This window comes from Narcine bancroftii, chromosome 6, assembly GCF_036971445.1.
Source record: "Narcine bancroftii isolate sNarBan1 chromosome 6, sNarBan1.hap1, whole genome shotgun sequence".
Taxonomy (NCBI): Eukaryota; Metazoa; Chordata; class Chondrichthyes; order Torpediniformes; family Narcinidae; genus Narcine; species Narcine bancroftii.
The window spans coordinates 214,921,629-214,943,060 of record NC_091474.1 but is presented as its reverse complement, the minus strand read 5'-3'; the positions used below and the strand labels follow the sequence as shown (position 1 = coordinate 214,943,060).

Sequence of the window (21,432 nt, the reverse complement as noted above, 5' to 3'; positions counted from 1 at the left end):
TTCTCGAAAAAAAATTATCAATTAAATACAGAATAGATTGAACCAAATATTGTATACACGGAAAGATATTCATCGTAATTGTATTTATCCTACCCATTAAATTAATAGGTAAATCTTTCCATTTAATCAAATCAGTTTTAATTTTTTTCATTAACGGAGCATAATTTAATTTATATAAAGATTGATAATTATCATTCAAAATTATACCCAGATATTTAATTCGATCAGTCCACTTCAAATTAATAATATTCTTATAAACTGAATAAACTCCTTCACTTACTGGTAATATTTCACTTTTTTCCCAATTAACTTTATATCCAGAAAGACATCCATATTGTATTAAACATTCCTTCAAGTGCAAAAGTGACTGAGCTGGGTTTGTTGAATACACCAATATGTCATCAGCAAATAAATTAATTTTATACTCCTCATCTAAAACTTTCATACCTTGTATCTGTGTATTTTGTCTTATCAGCTGTGCTAAAGGTTCAATCACTAAAGCAAACAAAGCTAAAGGACAACCTTGACGAGTTGATCGAGTTAACTTAAAGGATTCCAAAATCCAACCATTCGTCCATTTGGTTTAATTTTTGTTTAGATGGAATACAAATATGTTACAACAATATAATGTGCCTATACTAAAACATTTAATGAAGTTATGGATAAAGAAAAATAAAATGACAGGCTCTAGGGGTAAATTATCGGCTTTGTCTCCGTTGTATAATAATCAGCTTATTTCTTTTTCAATACATAATCAAACCAAGCTTACTGCATTGGAGATTTAAAGGTGTGAAAAATTTGGGAGATTATTTTAAAGAGGATAAGTTTTTATCTTTTAATCAGATGAGGGAAGGTTTTGGTATTGATAAGAACTCTATTTCTTTATTATCAAATTCGATCTTTGGTAAAATGTATGTTTGGCAGAGATATGATTTTACCTAAAATGACTAAATTTGAGACTTTTCTTATGAAGGTACCAGAGAAGGGTTATATTTCATCTATGAATCAAATATTACAGGATGGTATGGATAAAAAGGGTTGGGAAGTGGATATTGGTTTTATTTTTTCTGAAGATGATTGGTTAGATATCTGTATGATAGTGTAACTCGATTGATAAATGCACGTTTCGCAATGATTAATTATAATTTTTTACATCAATTATATTTGACACCTGAAAAATTAAGAAAATATGGTTTTCATGAATCAGATTTGTGTTTTAGATGTGGTGATATAGTTCAAACTTTTTTTCATGCTATTTGGTTATGTATACATATACAATCTTTTTGGAAGAAAATTCAATCGTTTTTAGAATATCTGTATAAGATTAAAATAGTTTTAGATCCAACAGTATTTTTATTGGGTAGTTTGCAACCTCTGAAAGGTTTGGGATTAGATAAGTTTCAGCTTGCTTTTGTATATTTAGCTTTATCCGTAGCGAAAAAATGTATTGCTAGTACGTGGAAAGATACAAATATGATTGATATTAATAGATGGCATAATGAGATGAAATATTGTTTAATAATAGAAATAATCACATATGTTTCATGTGATCATTATAATTTTTTATTATTAAGTGGTTGTTATACTCAGAATATTTCCATTTCAATTTATATTGATTAGATTTTAATATGTATATTTTATTTTTTCTTTAATATTCTTTCTTTTTCTTTCTTTATGGTTCTTCTTAGGAGAGTTGGCTGAAGGGGGGGTTCTTCTTTTTTTTTCTATATACAAAAAAACTGTTCATGTTTATGTTCAATTGCTGCATATGTATATATTATTTGTTATTTGAATGAATAAATAAAGTTTTTTTTTAAATTTATAACATAAATTTATAGGATCGATTTTGCTGTATTGAACTCCTTCCTCTTCCTGAAGAGGGTTAGGGTTAGGGTTAGGGTCTGGGTAAAAAAAAAATATTTTTTGACCCTTTTATTCCAGTGGTTTTTTTGTCTTCTCTAATTTTATTCATTGTCTTCTCCAGTATATTTTCTCTTGTGTATCTCAGAAATTTTACTAAAATGGATCTTGGTTTTTGTTGTGTCTGTGGTTTTGGGGCTAGTGTTCTGTGTGCCCTTTCTATTTCCATTTCTTCCTGTATTTCTGTCATTCCCAGGACCTTTGGGATCCATTCTTTTATAAATTCTTTCATATTTGTGCCTTCTTCATCTTCCTTTAGGCCCACTATCTTTATGTTGTTTCACCTTCTTTAGTTTTCCATTATATCAATCTTCTGAGCGAACAACTCTTGTGGCTCTTTAACTTTTTTGTCACTTTCTTCCAATTTTCTTCTTGTCATTCACTTCCATTTCTACAGCCATGTCTCATTCTTCCACATTTTCTAATCTTTTCCCTATTTCTGTCATGACCAGTTCTATTCAACTCACTTTTTCTTCTGTACTTTTCATTTTTCTTTTCATTTCACTAAATTCTAATGTCAACCATTCTTTTAATGCTCTCATTTGTTCTTGAAATTTTTTTTTATCTATATACTGTCCATCTACTTTACCTTCTATTTCTCTGTGCAGAGCTTGGTCTTCTTCTTCCTCTTCTGTGTCTGCACCTGTGTTTGTGTCTTCTACTTCTCTTCCTTGTATCTGTGTCTCTTCTGACTTTCTTGTTGAGTTGCTTGCCTTATTTTGCTGGGCTTCTTCATGCTTGGCTTTTTGATGTTGGTCCTCTTCTTATGGGCTATTCATCTGTTGGGCCTCCTGCTGCTGCTCTTCTTTCCTATCACTCCCTTTCCTGTCACTTTCCTCTTCTTCCATCTGAGAGCCCTGGTGTCAGGCATGGTGTTTGCTCGCTCCTCTGCTGGGCCCCCCTCCCATCGGTGTACTCTTTTTCCTTAGTGTGCGCACTGCGCATGCACGACTCCTCGCGTGTGCGCACTGCGCGCTTTTGTTTGTCTCAGAGAGCCATTTTTGCAGTCCAGTGGTCGGGAGGTCGCGACTCTGCGGGGTCATCACCAACCTGGGGGAACGGGCTCTTTTCTCCACGACAGCTCCCTGTTTTTTCATGCTGGTAAGGCCTTCTCCTTTCTCTTCCGGTGTCTTTTCTTCTTTTTTTTCCCGTTGTTTTTACTTTTTCCTACTTGGGTGCCATTTTCTTTCTTTTCTCCACAACTTTATCTTTTATTTGTGTCTTGAACTTTGTATTTTCTTCACTTTAATTCTTCTTTTCTGGACACAGCTGGTATTCTCCTATCAGCCACTACTTCATTACGTGACTCCTCCTCATGCACTTCCAGATTGAGGCCACCTGCAAATTGGAGGAACAATACCTCAGATTTCTTCTTGGCATCATCCAACCAGATGGCATTTACATCAACTTCTTCAGTTTCTGTTTTCTGTTGCCTACCCCCATCCCCACCCCCACCCCATCCATCCCTTTTTCTTCTTTCCTCTAACTCTCTTTCTCTATCTGTCTTTCTCACTCTCTTTTTCCCTCTGTCTCTTTTCCTTCAGACCTGCCATTATAGAGCCATCCCCTCTTTCAATAAATTCTCATCTTTCCTCTCCTGTCCTATGCATATGCAATTAACACCCTTTGTCTATTGATCTGTGCTCCTCCCCCTGCCCTTTCTTTCCTTCTCCCCGCCCTTTTAATTCAGGCACCTGCCTGCTTGTTGCTCATACCTTGAAAAAGGGTTCAGGACTGAACAGTCAGTGAGCTGCATATCTTTGGACGCTGCAAGACCTGCTGAGTTCCTCCAGCATTTGTGTGTTGTCTGTAAAATAACAGCATCTGCAGACTTTAAGGCAGTACAAGTCTGAAAATCCAGACCACTCAGGGATTGGGTCAGTCTGAATTTTCAGAATTTCCAGATTCTTGAGCAGTAGGAATAGTGATGAGACCCTGAAGAGGAAGTAGAAGGTGTTAGGAAAGATGGTAAAAAGCAGGACCTCAAGGGTGGTAATCTCAGGATTTCTGCCTGTACCACGTGCCAGTGAGGGTAGGAATAGGAAGTTGTGGCAGATGAATGCATGGCTGAAGAGTTGGTGCAGACAGCAGGGATTCAGATTTGTGGATCATTGGGATCTCATCTGGGGAATGTCTGACCTGTACAAAAAGAACAAGCTGCACCTAAACTGGAGGGGAACCAATATCCTGACTGCCAGGTTTGATCGAGCTGTTGGGGAGGGCTTAAACTACTGTACTTTGGCAAGGGGGTGGGAATCAGAATGTGAGTGGAGAGAATAAGGCAGAAGGTCAGAAGTATGATGCTATGTGTTCTGAGTTTGTGAGGAAGAACAGGCAAGGGACAAAACATAAATGTAGCCATTTAGAGGGTTTGAAATGTGTATATTTCAATGTTAGGAGTATTAGGAATAAAAGGGATGAACAGAGCATGGATTAGTATGTGGAATTATAATGTTGTGGCTATTACAGAGACTTGACTGGAGGATTGGCTGATGCAGGTACTGGGGTTTAGGTGTTTTAAAAGGAGGGAGTAGCATTACTTGTCAGGGCTAGATCACGGCTATAGAAAGGGAGGATGCTATAGAGGAAGTGTCCACTGAGTCAGTGTGGGTGGAAGTCAGAAATGGGAAGGGAGCAATCACTGTGCTGGGAGTAGTCTATCGGCCCCCATATACCCTCGGGGCAGCAAGGAGCAGATAAGCAAGTAGATTTTGGGATGGTGCAGGAAATACAGGGTTGAAGTTACAAGTGATTTCAACTTCCCTAATATTTGCACCTCCTTACTGCAAGAGAGATAAATGGAGCTGAATTTGTCAGGTGTGTTCAAGAAGGATTCCTGACACAGCCAATGAGAGAAGAGAGCATTCTGGATCTACCTCTGGTTAATGAACCTGGTCAGGTGGCAGACCTCTCAATGGGGGAGCATCTTAGTGAAAATGGCCACAACTCCCTGAGCTTTCGCATAGCTATGAAAAAGGATAAAAGCAGACAAAATAGGAAAGTGCTTAATTGGAAAAGGGCTAATTACAATGGGATGATGCAGGAACTAATGAGAGCAAATTAGAAACAGATGTTCAAGGGAGAAAGCACAGAAGTAATGTGGAGGAAATTTAGGGACCACGTGCTGGGTTCAGGGTAGGATTGTCCCTCTGGGACAAGGAAAAGAGAACCATGGTTAATGGAACTGGTGAAGCAGCTAGTCAAGAGGAAGAAGGAACCATATATTAGATAGAGAAATCATGGAAGACTCATGAGAAGTATATGATAGCCAGGATGAAGCTTAAGAAATTACTTAGGAGGGAGCATGAGAAGGCCTTGGCATGTAGGATTAATGAGAAACTCAAGGCATTCTATGTGTATGTGAAGAACAGAGGATGATGAGGCAACACCATCAAGTTGGGGCTGCTAAAGGATTAAGGAGGCAACATGTACCTGGAGGTGGAGGAGGTTGGGGAGGTCCTAAATGAATACTTGGCTTCAGTGTTCACAAGAGAAAAAGACCTCAATAAGGGTGAGGTCGGCATTGAACAGGTCTGTGTGCTGGACAATGTGGAGATTAAGAAAGAGGAAACATTGGAACTTCTTTAAAACATCAAGATTGCTAAGTCCCTGGGGCCAGAAGTGATATACCCTAGGCTGCTGAGGGAAATGAGAGAAGAGATAACTGAGGCAGTAGCTATGATCTTTGACTCCTCCTTGGCCACAGGGGAGGTGCCAGAGAATTGGAGAATGGCAAATGTTGTCCCTTGTTTAAAAAAGGTAATAGGTAGAATCCTGCGAATTATAGACAGTTGAGTCTTACATCAGTGGTGTGCAAACTATTGGATAGGATTCTTAAGGATAGGATCTATGAGCATTTGGAGAAGTAACATATAACCATATAATAATTACAGCACGGAAACAATTTGGTCCTTCTAGTCCACACCGATCCAATTACCCTCCTCTAATCCCACTTACCAGCAATCTGCCCATATCCCTCCAACCCCCTCCCATCCATATACTTATCCAATTCTTTCTTAAATGACAAAATTGACCCTGCCTCCACCACCTTTCCCGGAAGCCCATTCCACACAGTCTACTCAAGGATATTCACCATGACTTTGTGAAGGTAGGGTCGTGTCTTACGAGTCTAATTGAGTTTTTTGAGAAGGTAGCAAAAGAAATTGATGAGAGTAAGTTGATAGATGTGGTCTTTATGGATTTTAGTAAGGCATTTAACAAGGTTCCCCCATGGGATACTCATTCAAAAAGTCATGAGGCATGGGATCCATGGAACTTTGGCTGTGTGGATAAAAAATTGGCTTGCAGGTAGAAAGCAGAGAGTAGTAGTGGAAGGAAAGTATTCTTCATTAAGGTCAGTGACTAGTGGAGTGCCGCAAGGATCTGTTCTGGGTCGCCTGCTCTTTATGATTTATATAAATGACCTGGATGAAGAGGCAGAAGGAAGGATCAGCAAGTTTGCATATGATGTGAATGTTGGAGGAGTTGTGGATGAAGCTAAAGATTGTTGATGGTTACAAAAGGATATTGATAGGATGCAGAGTTAGGTGGAAAAGTGGCAGATGGAGTTCAATCTGGATACGTGTGAGGTGATGCATTTTGGAAGGACAAACTAGAAGGCTGAGTATAGGATTAATGGTCAGTACGCTTGAACAGAGGGACTTTGGAGGTCTAAATCTATATATCCCTCTAGATCATCGCTTAGGTTGATAGGATAAATTAAGAAGGCCTATGGGATCCTGGGCTTTGTTAATAGGGGGATTGAGTTCAAGAGCAGAGAGGTCATGTTGCAACTCTACAAATCTCTGGTGAGACCACACTTAGTGTATTGTGTTCAGTTCTGGTCACCCCATTCCAGGAAGGATTTGGAAGCTATTGGAGAGGGTACAGAGAAGAGTTACCAAGTTGTTGCCTGGCTTGGAAAATAAATTATATGAGGCAAGGTTAGCAAAGGTAGAACTTTTTTTTTCTTTGGAGCTTAGAAGGCTAAGCGGAGACTTAATAGAGGTCTACAAGGTTATAAGAGGCATAGATGGACAGCCAGCACCTATTTTCCCAGGGCAGGAATAGCAAACACTAAAGGACATATGTACAAGTTTAGGGGAGACATCAGGGGTAAGTTTTTTTTTAACACAGGGAATTGTGGGTGCCTGGAATACCTTCCCTGGGATGGTGGTGAAGGCCGAAACATTAGAGGCATTTAAGAGACTCTTAGACAGGCATATGGATGGAAGAAAAATAGAAGGTTACGGGAAGGGAGGGTTTAGTACATTTTTTAAGGAATATATGGGTCGGCGCAATATCGAGGGCCAAAGGCCCTGAACTGTGCTGTAGTATAATATGTTCTAGTATTTTTAAAATTCAAATTTAAGGAAGAATAAAGAGGAGATGGACAGGTGAATTCTGATATTTTATTCATTAGCAAATACAGCATGCTTCATTGATCAAAATGAGCAATTTTAAAGAAAAGAAAAGTGCTGTTGTGCATCTGTGGTGCTTACACACACGCATGCATGCTGGCACTGAAAAGGCTGCTCAATTTTTTAAAGTTCGAGAGTTTTCGAAAAGTACGGGTTCTCTGGATTTTGGACTTTTCCTGTATTTCACTCCAACCTCGGTTAAACCTGGCTTATGAGTGGCGTTGGTTCCATATCATTGTGGTTTACTCAGAATTGCTCTCTGAATGGATCTGGCAAACCACTTAATTGAATTAAGATACTTGGAACACAAGGGTATGGAGAAACTAATCTGGCTTTTTCTGTAACAACCATATTCCAATTTTTTCTTCTTAAAAAATATGGTGATTCCTGCCTGATAATCTACATGTGGCATTATTGCTTTATGATTCAAATATTCAGTCAAGAGGTTTCTCTGAAAAACTTAACTTAATATCTCAACAGCTATTTAAACAGATGACACTTTTATTCTCCTGATCCAAAGGAAACACTCTTTTTCAATTCAATACTTCTAAACTCTGACATAATTTTGAAAGCTTCGATAAAATTTATTAAATTCGTTGTTCGAGTGTAAATAGTCTCTCTATATCAAATATTTCCTCATAATCACATGGGATTACATAGCAACACAGAAACAGAATAGGTTGGCTTCACGAGTCTACACAAGTGTTTGTACTCCACCCAATGTATCTGTGGAGTTGATGTGTGATTCAACTGAGGTCAAAATGGGTTCAGAATGACTTCCTACTTTTCAAATCTAGTGCTCAAGAAATAAAGTACAGTTCTTGTTTTGCATTCTTCAAGTCCTTGTTAAACCATCTTCACCTTTCTGTGATTTGAGTGTATTTTCCTCTGAGATCCCATTGTTTCTTAACTTCACCAACTCGTTTTCCAAGTAATAAGTGATCTATTCTTCCAAGCAAAACTTTTTAGCCTTGTGTTTGTCAATGCTGAACTTAATTTGCCAATTGTTTTCCCATTCTTCATTATCAATGTCCTGTTCACTATGGACCATTATCCCCAGCATTACCCATGGTGATCAAGTATCTATTCATCTGTGGGTTTATTATACCACCTGTAAGAGGGTTAACCACAGTAATTTTCTCAGTTGATGAATACCATATGGAAATTTATTATTTCTTAAATCTTGTACACTTTGCCCAGTTGAGAAAACCTCACCTTTTGCAAGTGTTTTTTTTTAACTAATGCCATTTGTTTCATTAAAATTAAATTATTAACTGACCTTGAACATTGATATTGGCAGCATGGGTTCTCAGTGCCATCATCAATATAATGTGCTCCATGTTTTCACTCTAAACCTAAGAAAAAGTTCAATTAGGCTATTGCTTAATTTTAAGCCCAAATCTTGTTAAATTGGTACTGAATGAAGACAATTAATACATAATCGACCAGTCGTGTCTGTTTGAAAAAATATATTTTGATAGCTTCGTGGAAAGGATGTACAACCAAAAAAAAATGTTTTTAAAATTATTTATCAATGGTTTCAAGGAAGTTGCATTTCAAGTGTACTGATTTTAATGTGAATATCTTTACACTTCAACAGATTCAGTATTTGCTTTTTATTAAAAGGAAGACTTTAAAGGAATGAACATGTTTTTTTTCTTTTATTTCAAGGTACATCTACACATTCTATCTGATGAATGATAGCTACCTGGGGATGGACCAGCAATACGACATATATTTGAACGTGATACCAGCAAGCATTACTGCTGAGGTCAACACAGAGGTCTCTGATGCCATGAGTGACCTGGCTATGGCCTGATGTGACAGGTTTAGTGCGGAACAGCCCTAGAGCAGTGATCTTGCAGTGCCAATTGTGCTGGAGCAGCACTGAAATTACTTGATGTTTGCCTTAGTAGATGCAACTTCTAACCTCAGGCTCAAAGGAAATTACAAATGGCTACTATTGTGGCTTCCAGCAAGATTCATCTGCACAGCTTGGTGGCCTTATGTAAATTGCATTTTAGATTATTGCTATTGCAGGAAAATTTCAGCCTCTATATAGTTCATCTATATACAAGACAAGAGACTGTAACTTACCCATTTAGAGTCACAACTTCCTTCTATATTACTTTATAAGTTACGTGTTTGTTGTAGAGAAGTCATTGCCACTTTTTTAAAAGAATCTTATTTTGAATTAAAATAGCATTCATTCAATAAATACAAATTTGTTTCATCAGCTAATGTCTGCCAATGCAGTTACCCAGATGATAAATAAACCAACCTCTCTTCTTCATAACTAATGAAGCATGGACTTTATGTAATTCCTGTAACTGATACAGGATTTATTTTTTTAAATTCTTTCTGATGTAAATGATTTTGAATGAAGCTGTCAGGCTCGCTATTAATGAAAATTAATACAAAATGAAAGCCTGTACAATCAGCATAATTTTTTTTTATGAATTAAAGGTTTATTTGTATAAAAAAAACTATGATGAGAAAGAAAATAAGGTAATTTAAAGGCAAGTTGTGATTGAAAATTCATTCCCATATTGACTGAGTGCAGAGGGTATTCATTTCCATGGTAACATGAAGGCTAAATTTGACACATTCATAACCATGGGGTCAGGTTAAACCTAGTAACCTTTCTCAGCACTGAGAGCTGCAACACTTCATTTGTCAATATCAATTTAGTTGTATCTGTAAAAATTAAGTTGTGGCAAAAAATACTAGCATAAGAAAAAATTGATACTTACTGCAAAAAGAGAAACTGATATTCAGCATGACTTTATAATGCTGCTTGCAAATGTAAAAGGACTATTAAACTTTATTGCAATATACATGTCTTTTGTTGTTCTTTATCACGTATTGAAACACAGCTATTGAACAATGCACTGTAGAATGCAGCAAGAGATTCTAAAAGAACCTCCTTGTTTTATACTTTTTTTTCTGATAAGAGGTACTGTATGTTGCATTTTATTTTTTAAAATCACTTGATATCTAAGAACAGCATTGATTTTCTGATCATTTTCCAATAATGTAATGATAGAATAATATACATGGTTTACTCAAGTAATGCTTTACTGCATTTATTCTATAATTTTTACATTTTAATTTTTTCCTCCAGTATCTTGCTGCTATGTCCTTGTAAATACACTTGAGATACAGCAGGTAACAAAATCCTTTAGTCTGACATCTGAAATATGAGGGAAAAAAAACAAGCAAAGGGAGTGAAGTGCTTTGAAATAATTGCTCATAAAATTGCTAATGTTGCAGTTGTCAGACTAAAATTGTGGAACACTTTTAGAGGTTTGAAATCTCAAATTAGAATACTAACTGTTGTTTACAGTCAGTTGGACTTCACACAGAAAGGGAGGTGAAATGCAGCCATCCTTTATTACAGTTTCAAAATACGACAGAATATTTTGACAAAAGTAGCAATTTTCAGTTTCATACATTACTTTTATTAAACTGAATTAAGATGGTACTGTCTACAAACTTTAAACTTCAATTTTTACCTTAAAATCTATTGTTCCCAGGAGTTTAAGCACAGGAGCCCAAGTCAAAACATTCAATTCCGGTTGCTTACCTGCAACAAAGTGAACTGTAATGTTATAAACGCACACACAAGCATACCTGACGCAAGCATTGAGAGACCTGCATTATTATTCCCCTGCTGTGGACTTTGGTAGAGTGGAGATTAATAAGGTAATTACTGATGATAGCACATCATTTTGAGGTATTCTTTGCAAGAAAATATATTTCATTTTAATCTTGATTTTTATATTCTAATTACGGGTTTGGTTGACTGCATATAATTACTATTGATAAGTCCTTTTATCCAGAATGTGGCTTTCTTCCTCCAACTTTTGCATAAAAGGGAAAGCTACCAGGTCTGAAAAACTTGCTCAATAGAATCTGAGATTTTCGGTGGCATAATAAAATGTTGGCTCCGAAAGATTTCTTTAAAATATAAGTGAGAGTGTTGCTGTACAATAACTTTCTTACCAGCCCAATCAGGGAACATATTGGATATATTGCATTGTCTATTCTATGTGAATTTAATTTTGACATAATCTGCCAACCAAAAATAATCTCTCTGGAGTGCTAGAAATAGTGTTGTGCTCCTTTCTTAAGGATTAATCATGGAAGTACAGTGACATACAGCATAGAAACATGTCCTTCAGACCACAGAGACCATGCCAACCACTGGGCAACTATTTACAATAATACTATTTATTTTCTTCCCTCATTCCCATCATTTACCCCAGATTCCACCACTCACCTGCCTATTCATGACAGGATATGAGGATCAATTCAAGTTACCAACCTGTGCACCTTTGGAATGTAGGAGGTAACAGAAGCCTCCAGAGGAAATCCATGTGACGTACAGAAAGGATGTGCAAACTCCACAGAGACTGCCATTGTGCTACCAAACAATTCTAAAAATTCACTGAAAGTAGTTCAGAGATGGTAACACCTAGCATTGCAGATTGTTTTACAAGTTATCTCATTGATCTTTTAGGCTTGTATCTGCTGGAGTTTAGAAGAGTGAGAAGGAACTTGATGAAGCATGTGAAGTCCTGAGGCATCCTGACTGTGAATATGGAGAGGATATTTTTAATGCATTCTATGGCTCTATATCTAAAAGTAAAGGACACCATTTTAAAATGAGATGTTGCCCACCAAAAATAGATGAGGCAAAATTCTGAGGTTTTTGGGTCTTTGGCACTCTCTTCCTCAAAGGGCAGTGGTAACAGTCTGAATATGTTTAAGCAGATATTAGATAAGAAGGTGAAATGTTGCTAAACATATTTGGGAATGCAGAATTGACATTGCCATTATATTATTAAATGAAGAATGACCTTCCCCTGCTCCTAATATTGATATTGGAAGAAATCAAGACATTACATTCATTTTTTTTTCATTCTTGAAAAGGATTGAGCTATTTTAAAAACATATATATACATACATAGTTAATTCTTCAATCACATGGAGATCTTGGGCTCAGCAGTATTTTTTGTTCTATAAGTTTCCCAAAACACAAATTGTTTTCTGAATAAAAATGCTTGAATCATTTTTCAGTTCACTGAAATTTCTTTTGCAATGAATACACAATTGTCAGTTTTTGCCCTTTGGTGTCTTCATGTTTATTAAATTTTAAGGCCTTGATCCAACCCAATTAACTGGATATATTTAACCTCATAATCAGCACATAGATTTTGGTATACACAAAGTCCTAACACTTGATCTGTGTTTCAAAATCAGTAGAGTTCACTTAATGTTCACTTGATACAAATGTTTGTACAAAGAGAAATGTTTGTATCAAAATGGACCTTGAATTCTTAAAGTGTAATTTGGGTAAATGGCTAAGTTTGTTCATTGACAATCTCATTCAAAATTGTTTCTTGCTTGACAATAGGTTGTGTAAGGTAACAACAGGAAATTAATCAAATAGGAAAGTTTACAAAAAAATGGAAGATAAGATTGCACAGGCAAATGCAAAATGATGCCTTTGGAAGGTTAAACTAGGCTGGACACACCCATTGCATGGCAGGGCCCTGGGGAACGTTGGTGAATAGACACACAGGGAAGGGTACAAGTTCATTGCTAAATACCATTCCAACTCCATCTTCAAATTTGCCAATGACACCACAGTAGGGTGGGCCAGATAGCAAACAATGATGAGATGAAATACAGGAGAAATTGAACGTCTTGGTGCATGGAGCCAAACTAATAACCTCTAAATTGACCTCAGAAGAGAGGGCAGAGTACAAACACATCCACAATAATGGCACTGAAGTCAAAAGAGTAGATGGTTTCAAGTTATGAGGCAAAAAAAAAATCTATAATAACCTGACTGGAACAAGTCTATTGACACAACAGTCAAGAAAGCACATCAAGGCCTCTTCTTCCTCAGAGCAACTTCAACATGTGCACCATCAAAAGTATACTTGCCACAAGTATCACTATGTGGTTTGGGAGCTGCTCTGAACATGAGAAAAAGCTACAGAAGATAGTGGATGCAGCTCAGAACAAAACGCAAACTTGTTTTTTTATGGACTCCATCTACCTCTCCCACTGATTAGGAAAGGCAGCCAACGTACTGAAAGACCCAACAATTTAACACTTTTCTACAAGGCCCAAGGTTATTCTTGTACATAACTGTCTTGATTTTTAAGAAAGTGATGACTTGTCCAAAAATGTTCCCCCAATTAAACTCCGATCACCTGGCCAGGCTTTTTTCCCAATACACTGTCTAATATACAGCCCGCCCTCCACCTTCCTGGCTGGGTTATTGAGAAGCTGCTTCAAGAAACTCTTGACGTTATTTAAACAAGTTCTGTCCCATCCACCCCTCCGTCATCACAGTGAATATCAGAAAATTAAAGTCTTCCACTAAAACAACCCTATTTCTTTTGCAACTTTCCCCAATCTTTACATGTCTGCTCCACCTCCCAGAGGCTCTCTTTTTTTTTTCTTATTAATTTTTTTTACTGGATGGCAAGTCTGCGTCCCGGGACCTGCGGCGCCTGGAAGGTGGGTCTGCGACCCTGCCAGAGGCTCTTTGGGGTCAATAGTATAGTCCAATCAGAATGATTGCACCTTTCTTATATCTGATCTCTGCCCACATTCCCTTAGCAGTTGAGCCCACCATTATTCCCCATCGCTGAGTGCAGCTGTGACACTCCCTAATTAGCAATGCTGCACCTCCACCTCTTTTACTTTCTCTATCCATTAAAAAACCCAGGAACATTGAGCTGATAATCCTGTTCCTCTTGCAACCATGTCTTCATAAGAGCCAAAGCTTCATAATTCCAAGTATTGATGCAGGCTCTCGCTTCATCTGCCTCACCCACAATATTCCTTGCATTAAAATAAATAGACTTCTGGTTTTTTTAACATGTAAAATCTAGTATTTCATCCACTCCACTTTGAAAATTTGTGTGCAAAATTACAGCAGTAGCGTACTTCAGCAAACGTGCCCATTACTGGAGCAAAGAACTTAGTCAAGTTTAGTTCATAGTTAGTATTTCTGAATCAAGGTCATGCTGTCCATTTTGGATAGCTGAAATGTTATGGAAAACTGTCCCATTTTGATCCAGTCTGTAATAATGATGTTCATTACTTTTGTGTTATTTATGCAAAAAGCAATAATATGCTGAATTGGAGATAAAACCAAATTGTAGAATTATTTTGGATGGAAAACTAAAACTGTAATCTATTTGTGCACGTTCCTGTGTAACACATATGTAAAAGTAGTTTTACTTTGGTTGGATCATGCTAATTATCATTTTCAAGCCCGATTGCATTGATTTGAAAATGATTGCCGGCAATCCCGTGAGTGATTCGTCTTTACGTGGCTGCCATTTTCTCAGAATTAGTCACACACCTAATGGTTTAATTGACCCACACAGTTGAAAATTGAGCTTTTGTGACCTATGACCTTCATTGAACACTCAAAGAAGAACCAGATGCATTTCATGCAGGAATCAGGAGCAAGGTGATGGTTAAGGTGTTTGAATTGTGGCATCAATGCCTTGCATGTAACAGCTGCAAGCCTCAGTTGGTGATGGTCACCATTATGAAAAGTGTACCATCATTATTCCCTTTGCTGTTTGCAGCTTTTCTATCCAAACCAGTTCTAGGTCACTCAAGCAGAGGTTGATTGAGTCAGGCTTTTGCATGGCATGGATACCCACTTCATGTTTTCCTACACTCCTATGGTAATCTTTTCTATAGTTAATCTACAGCTGCAAGGAGATCTCTAGCTTCCTTTGCAGCACATCGGCATGGCAAGGATACAGCAATTGCAAGGTTTCTATTGCAGTTCCTGATAGGACTGACATAGGTTTCATTTTAGTGAATAATTTGACATGGAAACTATCATAACATTGCTCAAAGCAGAATTTTTACCCATTTAACAAATCCCTGCAGGTGTTCTGTTTGGGCTGCTTTTCTGTGCATCAAAATAAGGGTGCAGTAGAATTTCTGGACACCATTTAACAGGATTCTGATAAAGCCTGTATTTATTATCCATGTCCAATGGCTTGTTTGGCCATATCAGAGGACAATGAAAAATCATCCAAATTGGTGAGTTTGGAGTCATGCCAGTGGGCAGATATCGCCTCCAACCGTGCATCTTGGTGCCTCACAGTTCGGTGGGCAGCAACCTCCTTTGAAGAAGACCGCAGAGCCCACCTCACTGACAAAAGACAAAGGAGGAAAAACCCAACATCCAACCCCAACCAACCAATTTTCCCTTGCAACTGCTGCAACCGTGCCTGCGTGTCCCGCATTGGACTTGTCAGTCACCAATGAGCCTGCAGCAGACGTGGACATACCCCTCCATAAATCTTCGTACGTGAAGCCAAGCCAAAGAAGACAGGGGAGGTGCAGTCAGAATCACACATTCCATTCTCATTGAGGAGAAGTTCACAGTTGGCGTTCATAATATTAGCTTTTGATTATAGATTTATTTCATTTCTCAAATTTGAACTCCCAATGGATTTTTAAAGACTTTATTTAAAATTTTTATAACATGAATACAATAAAGAATTACATTTAAAGAAAAATAGAAAAAAAAATAAAAAGGTATGATTACAATATTACATCAGAAAACTACACAAAATAACCCCCCCTCCCCCATTAATTATAACACAATATTAATAGTCTAACTTAAAATTAGTCCAACCCTCCCCCCCAAAATAAAGAGAGAAGAGTTAATAAAATTGACAATATTATATATGAAAAAAATACCCACTTACAAAAAAGAGATAAAACTTAACCTAAAAAAATTCTAACAACAACAACAAAAAAATTGTCAATACTAAAATATCACACTTAAACATATGTTTAAATCAAACTTAAATGCATATAATTAGCAAACGGAGTCCACTTAAGACATCTTAACCTGAATTGAAAAAGATATCCTTTCCATAGTCAAACAAAATTTCATTTCCAAATACCACTTATCTAAAGTTAATATATTTCTATCTTTCCAAGTAAGTGCTATACATTTATTAGCCACAACTAAAGCTAAATAAATAAATGAAATCTGATAATCCTCGAAACCTAAATCAATTAATGATTGCATGTTCCCTAAAAAAAATATATCGGGATCTAATACAAGATGGATATTATATAAACTGTTAAAAACAGATTGAATACCTTTTCAAAACTGTTTCAATCGATCACAAACCCAAACAGTATGCAAAAAAAGTATTGGCCGTCTGATCACATCGAAAACAAGAATCCAACTTACTAAAACCAATTTTTTTAATTTCTCCGGCGTTAAATATAGCTGATGATTAAAATTATAATTAATCATCGCTAGTCTAGCATTAATTAATTTCCGAATACTATTCTGACAAATTTCCATCCAAGCTTCTTCAGCTATTTTATGTCCTAAATCTTTTTCCCATTTCAACTTATCTTTATCCCAATCTTTTTTACTATCAATTTCTTGTAAAATACAATACAAATCAGATATATATCCCTTTTTTGGTATTGAAAGTACATATTCTTCAAAACTAGATTCAGGCAATAAAATCATATGTCGACCACATAACTGTTTTACAAAAGATCTTAATTGATAATATACAAATATAGAATTTGCACTAATACCATATTTCCTTTGTAATTCATCAAAGGAACAAAAACAACCCTCAGAAAAACAATCAAATAAATTTTTTATTCCCTTCTTTCCCATTGTTTCAAAGTGGCATTGGAGACCATAAAAGGAACAAGTTGATTATTATATAATGGCAATCTTCCAGAATATATATTTTTAAGTCCCAATTTTTTAAGTTTACTTGTCCATAAATTCAATAAATGTTTCAATATTGGCACATCATAAGTTTGTAATAATTTTTTATTCCATCGAAACAAAAACTCATGAGGAATTTTTTCAAAAATAACCGCCATTTCTATCTTTACCCAACTAGGTAGGTCGTCCATATTCATTAATGCACTAAGAAATTTGAATTGAGCTGCTTCATAATAATGCTGAAAATTCAGTAATCTTAAACTTGCAAATTGAAAATCCCACATCAATTTTCTCATTGCTACTCTCGGAAATTTTCCCTTCCATAAGAATTCTCTAATCGCTTTATATAAATCCTTAAATTTTTTATTTTAAATAAGGAATTGATTGAAACAAATATTGTATTCTAGGAAAAATATTCATTTTTATGGTATTAATCCTACCTAGTAAACCCAAAGGTAGATCCCTCCACCTAATCAAATCTAATTTAATCCTTTTTATTAAAGGAAAATAATTAATTGAATATAATTCTTGAAATTCCGTATTACATTCCGAAGTATACAATTGTTTATAGAAATTACAAAATTCCTCATTAATCTCCTTTTGATTAAAAGTAATACCTGATTTCTTTCCAATCGCTGGTATAATCCTAGATAATTGTTCCTTTTTTAATTGCCATGACAAAACTTTATGAGCTTTCTCACCCCATTCATAAAACTTATGCTTAGTTCGATTCATTAAACATTCAAACCGATATGTTTGTAATTCATTATATTTTAATTTTAAATTAGTTAACTGATTCTTTTGCATTTCGGTAGCATGTTTTTGAAATTCTTTTTCAGTAGCAGTTATCTTTTCCTCTAAGTCTTCAATCTCTTTAATTCTCTCCTTCTTTACTTTAGAGGCATAACTGATAATTTGGCCTTGCAAAAAAGCTTTCATTGCATCCCATAAAACAAAATGACTAGAAACAGAATTACAGTTAATACCAATAAAAATTTCAATTTGCTGTTTTAAAAAACTAATAAATTCTGGTTTTTGCAATAGCATAGTATTAAATCTCCATTTTGAAGCTTTCTGAACATCTTGTGAACTCAAATAAGTTAATACCAATAAAAATTTCAATTTGCTGTTTTAAAAAACTAATAAATTCTGGTTTTTGCAATAGCATAGTATTAAATCTCCATTTTGAAGCTTTCTGAACATCTTGTGAACTCAAATATTCTAATAATAATAATGAATGATCCGAAACCAATCTAGCCTTATACTCCACAGATGTAACCCTATCCTGCAAATGTGCTGATATTAAAAAATAATCAATTCTAGAAAAAGAATTATGTCGCGAGGAATAAAAAGAAAAATCTTTCTCTGTAGGATTAACTCTTCGCCAAATATCAATTAAATTCAAATCTGCCATCATATTAATCACTTGGATTGCCATCTTAGACTTCTTAATTACTCTTGGATACTTGTCCAATAAAGGCTCCAACACCACATTCAAATCTCCCCCAATCATCACATTAGAGTTCGATTGTCCAAGTAATAAAGACATATCCACAACAAAAGCTGTATCCTCAACATTAGGTGCATAAACATCAAGCAAAGTCCATGCCTCATTAAAGATTGTACAATTTAATTTTAATAATCTTCCACCATTTTCCTCTTCATTCTGTAATTGAAATGGTAGATTCTTATGTACCAAAATTAAAATGTACCTTTTGCCTTAGAATTAAACGAAGAACAAAAAACTTGCCCAACCCATTCACGTTTGAGTTTCAAATGTTCCTTATCTGTTAAATGAGTTTCCTGTGAAAAAGCAACATCAACTTTTAATTTTTTAAATAAGCAAGTACTTTCTTATGCTTAATAGGATTATTTAAACCCTGAACATTAAGAGAAGCAAACTTCAATTTAGACATTTCTTACACTCAATAAAACACAACAAGAAGAAACAAAAAAAAAGGAAAAAAAGAGAGAAAAAAAAGGAAAAAAAGAAACCCCCCCCAAAAAGAAAAAAAAACCCTCAATTCCCCTTTGAAATTACAACCAAAAACTAAAAAAAATAAAAAAAAGTTATATATTAAAAAAAATTAATTATTTTTAAAAAATTTTAAAAAAGCTTCACTCCCTTACCCAAAAATTAAAAAGAAAAAAAAACAGGTCGGAGGTCACAATTACCTCCTCCTGTTTAAACCGCCTAATGCGGTAACTCCCGCAAAATATTGGGTGTGAGATAACTCACACGCAGCTGATGACTTCTGGAAATTGGTGCCCACCCATTTCCCTCTCCCAACTCCCATCACTATTTAAAATCTTCTCAACAAAAATAATATATATATTTTTTTTAATCAACTTTGCCATTGCGACCACCGTTTCTTCCAGAAATCAAATTCCCTTCTTGCAGCTCAGCCCTCTTTGGAGACCGTGGAGGACTACGTCGTTCCTGGAATTGCGTAATTAGTAAAGACTGAGCAAAATCCATAGCTTCTTTAGGATTATCAAAGAACTTTGGTTGATATCCATCTTGAAAAATCTTCAGTACCGCAGGGTATCTAAATGTTGCCTTATATCCTTTTTTCCACAATAATTCTTTCACAGAATTAAATTCACGTCGTTGAAACATAATTTCCTGACTCAAATCCGGATAGAAGAAAACACGATTACTCTGAACCATCAAAGGAGATCTGTTTTGCTGTGCATTTCTAATAGCCATACGTAAAATAGTCTCTCTATCACAGTAATTTAAACAGCGAACCAGAACAGGTCTTGGATTCTGTCCTGAAAAAGGTCTCCTTCTCAAAGCTCTATGAGCCCGTTCCAATATTAAACCTTCAGGAAACTTATCTTATCCCAACACTTGTGGAATCCATTCAGTGAAAAATTTTCTTGGATCTGGCCCTTCTATGCCTTCTGGCAAGCCGACAATTTTCACATTATTCCATCTGGATTGGTTGATTATTTGGAAAAAAGGTTGAACTCCCAATTGTCATGCTGAGGTTTGAACCTGAATCACAAACTCAAAACTCTAGAAACTAATAAGAAGTTACCAAAAATTTAACTTCTCTAGTGTGCGTAATTTTGAACATTATTTTGCTGTTGCTTGAGATAAAGAATGACCTCTGATTGGAATTCTGAGTGACTGTGCTTATAAACGGTGCATTTCATCAACCTAATAAACAAAAACTGTGCTCAAGAGTTTTAAAATAATGAACATAGCAAAGCAGAGTTCAATCCTTCACTTACACAAAGTGAAACAAATTATATTTATGCACCAGAATGTGGTTTCACATTGAAGGGGGTGGGGGGGGGGTGGGGGAAGAATGCATTTGTCATCCCCTGGCAAGATGCAGGGGTGACTGATTTTCTTTCTTTTTAAAGATACATAGAAACTGTTGTTTCAATTAATTTCCCTTTGGTGTCAGTAGCAAAAGCAGCATCACCCTGAATGCAATTAAAATGTCAAAGGATTCTTTGCAGAAGCTGAGCCAACTGCAATTCTTACCCACATTAATTTACTGGAGAAAATACTTAGGACTTCGGGGACAAAGCCAGAATTATCTGGAAATTCAGAATCACTTACAATTTTTACTTGTGGCATTTATTAATTTATTCTGTGTCCAACAACTTTGTATTTTATCTTTATTACTGTAAATAAGAAACTCCAATCCAAAGAAATTTATTATTGTTAGCTGATTCCCTTACATAAAAATGTTTAGTGTGGTACACTTGTGAGTGAAAGTCAGTTTATTGCAGGCTACTGGGTTTTATAATTAAACTGCTGGACATCAAGAGGAGCCAAACAGATTGGCTTCTTGGTAAGGAAACAAATAAATATAATAATAACAAGTAATTGAAATCAGTATTAGATAAAGTTCTGGTTATAAAATTATAAATGGTGGACTCACTAGTCAGGAAATTGACAAAGGTTTAAACTAAACAGCCTTGTTTTAATGATTGACAGCATTGATAGCTACACAAAGGAAATGCCTTAATGACTGATGTGAAAGTCTACCCTATCTGTCCAATGTATTAGACGAATGGGGAAGAAGCCTTATCTGTAATGTGAGAATTGTAAACTAAAAGTTGCAGTGTCCTAGGCATAAAGTCAAATGTTCCAGTCTTCAAGTTGCTGTGAGCTCAATAATGATCTGTGCCTTAGTGAAATGGATATTTGTACTGAAGCCAAATGTAAAAAGTTAAAGAGAAGTTCTTCCCTTGCATCTCTTTTAGAAAAAATATTGATAGCTGTTATAGTGAAAATTAATAACTCTGAGCAAAAAAAAAACTATTCTTGACATTTTCATGCCATGAAATAGGCAGCCCTGCAAG

General features: G+C 35.9%; 1 protein-coding gene across 1 annotated transcript in view; it reads left to right on the top strand.

Moving 5' to 3' along the window:
- ascc3 (activating signal cointegrator 1 complex subunit 3) overlaps positions 1-10,177 on the top strand; it is a 484,134-nt gene extending 473,957 nt beyond the window's left edge. The window contains exon 41 of the mRNA XM_069887454.1: positions 9,012-10,177. Coding sequence (XP_069743555.1) covers positions 9,012-9,159 — 148 coding nt within the window. The 3' untranslated portion in view covers positions 9,160-10,177. The remainder of the gene's footprint in view (positions 1-9,011) is intronic.
- The last annotated feature ends 11,255 nt before the right edge of the window (positions 10,178-21,432 follow it).